The sequence below is a fragment of the Odontesthes bonariensis genome, chromosome 11 (assembly GCF_027942865.1).
Source record: "Odontesthes bonariensis isolate fOdoBon6 chromosome 11, fOdoBon6.hap1, whole genome shotgun sequence".
In the NCBI taxonomy this organism is placed as follows: domain Eukaryota; kingdom Metazoa; phylum Chordata; class Actinopteri; order Atheriniformes; family Atherinopsidae; genus Odontesthes; species Odontesthes bonariensis.
In genome coordinates, this window is record NC_134516.1 from 22,539,822 (window position 1) to 22,549,152 (window position 9,331).

General features: G+C 41.7%; 1 protein-coding gene across 1 annotated transcript; it reads right to left on the minus strand.

Moving 5' to 3' along the window:
• Nucleotides 1-89: 89 nt before the first annotated feature.
• On the minus strand, nt 90-5,189 carry LOC142391405 (zona pellucida sperm-binding protein 3-like). Its single transcript, XM_075477177.1, has 11 exons — nt 4,788-5,189; nt 4,593-4,695; nt 4,075-4,193; nt 3,881-3,999; nt 3,136-3,239; nt 2,358-2,535; nt 2,098-2,215; nt 1,115-1,206; nt 929-1,023; nt 353-490; nt 90-214 (listed from the first exon to the last, which is right to left on the minus strand). Exons 1-11 carry the CDS (start codon nt 5,187-5,189, stop codon nt 90-92), a joined length of 1,593 nt encoding a protein of 530 aa, XP_075333292.1.
• Between the last annotated feature and the right edge of the window lie 4,142 nt (nt 5,190-9,331).

Genomic DNA, 9,331 nt, shown 5'->3' on the forward strand with positions numbered 1-9,331 from the left:
TACCCACATGGACCCACCTGGAAAATAACCATTTAGCTCTGCTCAGAAGAGAGAGAAAAGGTTTGTTATAAATGTTTTATTGTCTTTAATCAGGTACAAACAGAATGCCCAGTGGGTTTGCGAAGTCTGCTGCAAATGACAGTGCTCATGAAAACTAACGCCACAGCCAGCGCTGCACCTGCTCCACACAGCAAGGCCGTCGATGAATACAAGGCTGAGGAGGGAGCATGAAAAGAAAAAGACAAACATTATTATCCAAATTAAAAGAACGCATTAGTTACAGCAGTTAAGATTAGCAACACTGAGACGAGCAGAAAGTTAAGCGAGAACTAAATATAAATGCATCCCCTACCAGCTTGAGTCCCTTCTTCTGCCTGGTGCTGAGGAACTGGTTCTAGAGGAAGCTCAGCCATCGCAGTCAGCTCCTTGTGCTGAACACTGTTGTCCAACAGGATTGGGCCCAGTGCTGCCATCCCCTCCCACCGCAGAGCTGCAGAGAGATGATGTGGTGGAGGGGAAAGAAAAAAAAAAAGCTTTAGTGGATTTAGGCAGCTGAGTCAACCTTTCAGAACACGACTGATTGGTTAAACAATCAAAAGGGATTAACTAAAAAATAAAAATCAATCCTCCTCGTAAACACAATGAATGCCAAATGAAAGTAAGTAAGCTCATATAAACACAGGTGGAGCCTCTGTTAGATTGGGGCTGATTACATTTAGCTTTGGGGCTCTCAAAATTAACACCTTTCAGAAAAGAAAAACTTTCAAACAGTCATCAGAAACACCAAGCAGACCTAAAACTCCTCTGAAATAATTTGTTAATTACACCAACAAACATTGTAAAAAGTATCAAAGTTCCCCCTCTGGATGCATGTCATATGCTTAGGAGCCACGCCAGTGTCATGTATTGCAGCTTCTATAAACCATACCAGCATCTGCTGCAAGGCTTCTTCTCGGTCTCTGCCCACTGCATCTGGTCTCACAGCAGCTACACACGTTATTGTCTCCACCTGATGCCACCCATCTGTCCAGAAATGAAAATTTGTCTTGTAAAAAAGGCTGAGCAGAGCTTTGCAGGAAAAAAATAAACTCACTTAAAACACTCGTGCACCAACCTTTCGGCTTCGGTCAAGAACGAACAGGCTTTGTGTTGCGAGTCAACGGGAAAATCAACCGTCGTTGCTTTCAGGTGGCATGTCATATAGATCTGCCAGGAAGTTCAATTATGTTTAGACATTTATTTTGAGCAGGTGCATAATATGGTACAGACTAAATCTATTAATACACTAAAAGTAAGAAAAAGAATCAGTTTTAACAAACAAAAAAAAAAACAAAACAAAACAGTGTGCTTGTGACACCAGCTTAATTCACACATTTTACTGAACTGCCCTCAATTTGCCATTTACCATTAGAGGCTGTAATGGATTTCGAGTGTCTTGTTGCATCAGGGAGAACATTCTGTTTGGCAAACTGATCATATTGTAATTTAATAAGAGATTTACCCAAAACCCTGATTGTACAGATGCACAAAAGGTTTAATGGGTTGATGCTGGCTCATATTTATGGCCACGATCCATTCTAATTTCTTTAGCTTGAACAATATTGATTTCTTTAAATCAGAAATCTGCATATAAATAAGAAATGTCCAACTGAAAGTTATTTTATTTGAGAGTTGCTTGACAGGAAGGGGGGGGGGCAGGGAGAATGCGATGCATTCACAACCTAAATGGAAAAGGATTTTTTGATAATATGCTAAAAAGAAATGTGAATAACAACCTTTTCCACCGAGTGGTTTGAAGCTCAACTGGGCTAACTGGGAGCTCCTAACTGGGAACAAACTTCCCGTTGTGAAAACAACTGGTGGACATCAAGAAGGGGAAAACCGAGAGCTTCAGGAATCACTTTAATCTCAAGAATATATTATATCTGGAAAGATTCTGCCAATATTTCCAGTACAAGCCAATAAGCTCTGAACGGGTGGAAGGGGCATCAGAGGGCATTTATTCGCTCCGTTTTCTACAGGCTACCTTGAAGGATCTTGAAGCCTTGAAAAGAGATTATGTGCCAACCAAACACAGCTTATACCAGCTTTACTCACTGAATTCTTGTCATCTTGGTAGAACTTGAATGTTTTGAACCGGAAATGAAGTTTATCCTCCTGGTTCCTCTGCGTGAAGTAAGACTTGGTTGCCGTCAGCTTAGAATCAGTTAAACACCTTAAAATGACAGCGAAGGACACATAGAAACAAGGTCTCAGAAAAATACAACCTCCTGGCTGTTTATCCATCTATATATATATATATATATATATTTCTGCTATAATCAAGTATATTACAAATCCAATTCATAGTTTCTCACCCATAGTTATTAATGACGGGGTATCTAGGTTGAGAGCTGGGATCTGGGTTCACAGTGGCCATGCAGCTGTCAACAAAGACCCTCAGAGGAACATGGTGACCCTGGAGAACAGATGCCTCCATGTGTATCACGTCACTCAGGGAGTAGACATTGGAAGGCCTCTGCCACTGCCAGTCCTCTAATCAAATACACAAGAAAAGATGTAAGTGGAACAGTAATGTTGGGGCCCATCAGTCTTATTAGATGAAACTAAAACAATGCCCCAGGGAGGTAGATGGTCAGGGCTGCAGCAGAGAATGGGATATAGATGCAGTAACATCAAGGGAAAATAAGGCAATAAATCAATTACAAATGCATCTGCATCATCAACCTGGATAAGAAACACAAATGATGGTCTGCGCCTGCTAAATGAATTTAAAAAAAACTTTCGTAATATCTATTAAAGTTCATCCAGTTTCACAGTAAGTAAATCAGAAGGAGGCTCTGTTAGACCAACTTTAAGATGAACAATCTACACTACACTGCTGTATATCGATCACTTCATTGTGCCAGTGACCGTGTTGGGTCAGCTGCAGCCTGGAAGGCATGTCATTTCAGCTCATCACCATTTGAGTTTCTCCCCTGTTTATCTAGTCCCTGTTTAGCATCCTTAATAGTCAAGATAAAGTCTGCGTGCAAGAGCCTGAGTGATTGCAATCACGCCTTTTGTCATTGGGGAAATTAGCCAGACTGCTGTGTGCAAATCAAAAGAATAGAAGCCCCAGGTTCATCATCTCACCCGTCATAAGATGCAGGGAGAAGTGCAGCCGCTGGTCTGCTTGCATTTTGTAGGCGGCCGTCTTCCAGGTGGGCCTAATGGTGTCACTGCTCACGTAATGCCTCCTGTGAGGAGAATTACAGGAAGCACAGGAGTTTCACTAGAGACACACACTGCTTCACTCACAAAGAGTGAAAGTGCCACAGATGACTCGTCTCTTAAATGTAGATTCAAGGACTGAAACTTATGTTTATCCAATATTAACTTGTAAGCCACTTCAATATGGCACCCTAATTGATCAAATTCTAAAAACAGAAATTAAATCATTACAAGGGGGACAAAAATGTGAAATGTGTGTGCCAAAAGGACAGAAATGTATGAGCCTTTTTCCTCTTTTCAAAAATAAATGTCAGCCACCTTAAATTTTTCAAAAGCAAACAGGCTTCATCTAAAGAGAAATATCCAAGGAGGATTTGGACAAATAGTACCCAATTCAACACTCAAATATTTACCAGATATGTGCAGTTTTCTGCTGCAATATAGAAGGAGCACAACAGAAGCCAGAGGTAAATATAGTATGACCATGATGTAAAGTAACAGGGTTTCTGCATTGTTCACCAGAATTAGGATTTAGCAATTCAGAATAGAACACACTTTGAATCCGTTATTGATAGTGGCTAATATATACTTTTCAAAATCTTTCATAACTTGAGCTAGCCACAAAGTAAGCTATGGGGAGGGAATGCAAAAAGCAATCAGGCTTTACCTTTCATAGCGGCACTGAACCGTCATCTCAGTAGGACTTGTCTTTAAAATGGAGGTGTTGCCAATAGGTGTTGGAAAGTACATCAGAGGAAATGAGTAGATGAGAGACTCCTCAGTCATCTGCAGAAAGAAACAGCTTCAGTAACTTCAAATGTTCAACATTAGATGTGCTTGAGACGACAGCGAGCCACTCACCATTACTGTGCTGCTACAGTTGTGTAGCTCTGACCAAAACAGCAGGACGCCGTCAACTGTGTCGACTGCCGCGCATCCTCCTAAGGTCAAATCACTTGGTCGGATCAACTGACCATTTCCTAAGAACAAGGAGGACAAGGCAAAACTTAAAGAAAACCCATTACCGCCGGCCATTTCTGTTCCTTCTTCAGTCAATAACCCTCACAGCAAGTTTAAGGTTCAGCCACAGGACAAATACAAAGATTTCTTAATGCGTTGCTGTAAAGCCAGCGTTCGGGCAAACTGAATGCTCCTTCTGAGAGTGAAGAAATAAGAGGAAACATAATATTGATTGCCAAGTCCACAGTCTGAGCCATTTGCAGTAATCAGCATTGTGTCCCATCCTCACTGTTCCAATTTAGGCTTCTACAGCCATTAGAGCAGAAGGCATTGGAAATGGACCTGTGCTGGTGCCACTGCAGAAAAAAAAACAACAACACTCAAGTGATCAATTCAAACACTTGATGGGCAGCTTTTACCTTGGAAGTCCTGTTTGACCGCTATGGTGACCTTTGTTTCTTCACAGCGAGCCGACACGCTTTCTGCTGGCACAGCCACCCGCTGCTCAAACCTCACAACCACCTAGAACATCAGTCTAATTGATTTACACAGAACATGTGTGGATAAAAAAAAAAGGATGTGAAGCAGTCAAAAAGAAAGCATTCCTCAGCTACCTTGGATTCCTTCTTGACAGACAAGTTCATATCTTGACCTTGAATCGGCAGTTTCAACATCTCTCGTACTGGGATGGATTCCTTTTGCTCAGGAAGCTCAGAGTTCAGCTCTCTTGGCTGCACGCTCTGCATTTTTTCCTCCTCAACAGGGTGGAGTGCTTTTTGTTTGTCAGCTGGTTTCCTGAGATGGTAGATCCTGAGCTGGACGGTGACAGGAGGCCGGACCAGGTGCCTTTGCTCCGATTGATTTAATTGCAGACGTGCCGTTAGCTCTGAGCTTGTTGTCACTTGCTCTTGTGGCATCTGGTGGGGAGCCTCATTGGTGTATTGTGCTGCTGAGAAAAGATTTCCCCCTGAGAGGAAAAGCACAAACCCTAGGAAAACAGCCACTCTGAGCCCCATTACAACTTTTCACACAAAAACCTTAGTTTTTGGTGTTTTCAGAGAGCACTGAAGCCTTTGTCTCTCAATCAAAATCAAGATATGGGAACTTTGCACTGGCTCCACCTACTCTTAATGACTTGATTGGATTCCAGCCTGGAGAATTCAAAATCTGAAGCTTTCTCTCCCTCTTTTCCTTTTGACTAAACAAAACTGCAGGTTATTTAGATGGCTGTTTGACTGCACACGTCAATGGTCAAATTTACAGCATGTTTTGCTCAGTCTCAACCCTGCAGTTATACTTATATAAATGTGTTTTTTTTCTGGTGCGGAAAAGGTGAAAGAGGGGAATTGTTTTGCATTCTTTAAGTGTTATTCAGGCAAACACTGAAATCTGCCTAATCTCCCCCCCTTGTCATGATGGTAATGAGCAAAGACTTTCATAAACGGAAGCGAGCCTGCCCCTAACAGTAAGCGGCTTTCACTGCCCTCATGAGGCAAATCAATCAGAGCTCCCAGTGAGTTTGAACCCTGTGGTGATTTTTTTGCAGCATAGTCTAGAATGTCAAGACGATGCGGTCAGCGGTCTGCTGGGTTCAGCAGGAGTCACTTGTAAAACTGAGATTTATGACCATCCACTGTGAGACTTTGCAAATGTCACCACCACCAAATACATATGTATGTGTGTGTGTGTGTGTGTGTGTTGGCTGCTGGTGTGTGTGTGGCATGTAACAGGAAACAGGGGACCTGTGTTGAACCTGTGTCAGTCGGCACGTCAATCACACACACATGAGCAGAAGTATCCTGTTTTCTTTTCCACCTGTTATCAATCTGGTAATGGTGAGGTATTTCATAACGACAGCACTGCAGTGCTTTAGGGTCTGTTTAAATGTTTTGATAGAAAAGTAATTCCACTAAAGTTTTCTGCTAAAAAGTCTAAAATCCCACTACATGCTGGTTATATCCTAAGTGTGCCTGTTCTGGCACTGAAATATTCACGAATGCTTTGACATTCCAGCCAACAAACAGTGCAGACGTGAACATGATGTGTATACTTTCAAGACTCAAAATCTCTGGCATAACAACTCCAATGAAATTTAAAGCTTTGCAATGATACATTTGTCCACGTCTGAAAAAAAACCCATTGGTGATTCAACCACTTTTTTTAAAACTTCCCCACCTTTTTTTTTCTTATAAAAGCTGAATATTATGCAGAAATTCCAAATATCATGGCCATCAGGAAATTATTCACCAGGTAACAGCCACTTTAACGGAGCGAAAGTCAGATTTATAATGTTCTTTGTCATTTACAGGAACCCAAAAATGAACCAAAATCTGCTGGTAAAGCTCACTTCCATTTGTTTCAAGTGCTGAAAATCCACTCGAAACCCACCAAGTTGAACTGGGACTTGTAGACTGAGTTTACATAAGCAAAACAATTGATATCCAACATATTTAAGTTTTATTTAAGCCCTTTTTGCCTGTTAAACTTGCTTAACGGTTTGGGTCTGGTCTTCTACATCTTTAGACATTTAAAAAACTGCAAGCAGGAAATATGTTGATATATGTTGTGGCCTTCTCAGCAGAAGATTCTCTGCTGGGGAAGCAATCCCTCCCAGCTGGAAATATTACAGAGTGGCATCCTTTTGCTTTGGCCATGAATGTGAAAGAAAGAGAAATCAATAAATTATTAATTATTTGGAATTTATTTTAAATACATCTGTGATATGTTCAGAGAATATAAACCCAGCAGAGCTCTTAGATCCAAGGACTCAGGTCAGCTGGTCCAGTCCAGAGTCCAGACTAAACATGGAGAAGCAGCATTTAGCTGTTATGCTGCAAATAAGTGGAACAAACTGCCAGTGGAGATCAAACTTTCACCAAATGTAGACATTTTTAAATCCAGGTTAAAAACATTTCTTTTCTCATGTGTCTATGCATGAAATCTGCACGATATCTTTTAATGTATCTAAACTGTTGCTTGTTTTTAAATTAATTTATATTATTTTATTTGTTTTTCTTTATATTCTTTGATGTATTTTTAATGCTTTTTACACTTCCTGCTGCAGTGCTTTTATTCTATGTAAAGCACTTTGAATTGTTTTGTACATGAAATGTGCTATACAAATACATTTGATTTGATTTGGAATGTTTTAACGCTACGTTACTGTCATTCAGCTCCCTTTCTAAGTAGTCTTTTATCCCACCACTACCTTTGACTGCACCTGGTGACACCAGTCCTCATCCTGCTCTCCAGGTGATCTGGAGATCCACTTCAACCACAGTAGTTCATGTGCCACTCTGTCAAGCTCACAGAGTCTGCAGTGGAGATCAAGGACTGCAGTGCTGCTGCGTTCCATATAGTCCGAGATGGTGGAGTCTGTGGTGTGAGACGACTAAATGATACCGAGAAGCCTGGCAAGACTGCCGTTATAGAACTACAAGATGGAATGATGCGGCGCCAGCTCGTTGTCAGCGACTGAACTTCTGAAATGAATTACTTACAGGTAGCACTTTAATGAGTTATGAGAGAATCTGGCAACTATTTGCTCTTGGGCTCCCTGTACAGTTGTGAGACATAGCACCACTGATAAAGAGACCTACAGAAGCCACCAAAATGCCAACTGATTATGCAGGATAACGTTACAGGGCACAATAGGACTGACACGATGAACAAACATGAAAAGTACAATGTCCTGTGGTATAAGTCAGAGTGCCACTTGAAAGGCAGCAAACTTCGTAGACTTTGGGGCGAAATTTAAAAAAAACTGACACAGACACCGTCTGTGAGAAGAATTCATTTGCATGTTAGTCTGAAACGGGTCTGACGTGACTAACCGAGTCTTCATCTGTGAGGCAGGGATGATAACGGAAAGGTTCTAATTCATGTTTGATTGTTTTGTATTTCTATTAGTCAGGATGCAGGAAGACTAAAGTAAATGTTCGGAGTATTTAGATATGTTTCATTAGCTGTATTACAGCAAATCCCCTCTGGTTTGCAACCTACTCAGGGTAGAGGGAGAACAGATCCTGGCTGTGCGTTCCATTTATGAGAGGATGCTTTAATCTCTTTGCCAATGCAAAAATGAGTGACAAATTTTTTTGTCTTCATGAAATAAAAACGTAATAAATCTCTGTGTAGATGTGCGCTTTGATGCGGTGTCTCATTTATGTCGATTCACTCCGAGGAGCTCAAACTTTTGCACACATCTGCATGTGCACACTCTTTCTGTTTATAGCCTTCCTTGGGAAACTTTTCCTGTAAGAACATAATGTATGGACAAAAAACAGAACAAGATTTAATGGAAATGAACTTCTATTTTAAGGGCTAAATGAGTTTAAATCTCTTCCCCTTGATGCAGACGCACTAATCCCGGCTGACCTACAGGAATACATTATAGCTCTTGCTCTCTGTCAGGATCTCCCTGTAGACTCCACAACAGAGAGGCTGCTATTGTCAGGAACTGGCTTTTATCTTCTGCTGATCAGCGGCAAAACAAAGAGAGGTGTGTGTGCTTGTTTTAGTTCAGGGGGCTGGAGTGAAATCAACCCATCCCTGCCAGTCAGACCCCCTCTGCTGCCGTTCTCTAACTTGGTTAGCTGCCTCTAATTTGGCCCCAGGAGGGCCCTAATGTGGTTCCCTTTGGGAGTTCCTAAAAAGAGCCTGGCAGCCTTTACCTCTCTACACCGGCCCTCACACACAGACTGTCGCCAGTCTGATTAGTTTCTGCGTCTGATATTCCCAACTCATTTTTTGACGAGGGACGGTTTGATGCGCGTAAGTTGAGCTTTCTTTTTAGATGATAAACACACAAGTATTCAGAGACACGCGTATCCCACCGCTACCAGATGGGAAACTGTCAACCACAATGGCACACTGACAACGCAGATGCTCGGTGACAGTAACACACAAACACAAAAACACACACGTGTCCCTCATCACATTTTGCTGACAGCACATAGTCATGGAAGCAGCTCGAGTGGGCCTGAGCAGCTCTGCACCATACGGATTATGGTTATGGAGGCTCATTAAAAACATGTAGAGGGAGATGGATTAGTTGTAGCCTGCTGTTGTAGAGGGCGAGCAGCGTCCAAAATCAGTGGATTTTCATGCATTTTGTCAGCACTGGTGTTGTGTTGAATAGATTTGCGTGGGGTAGGGA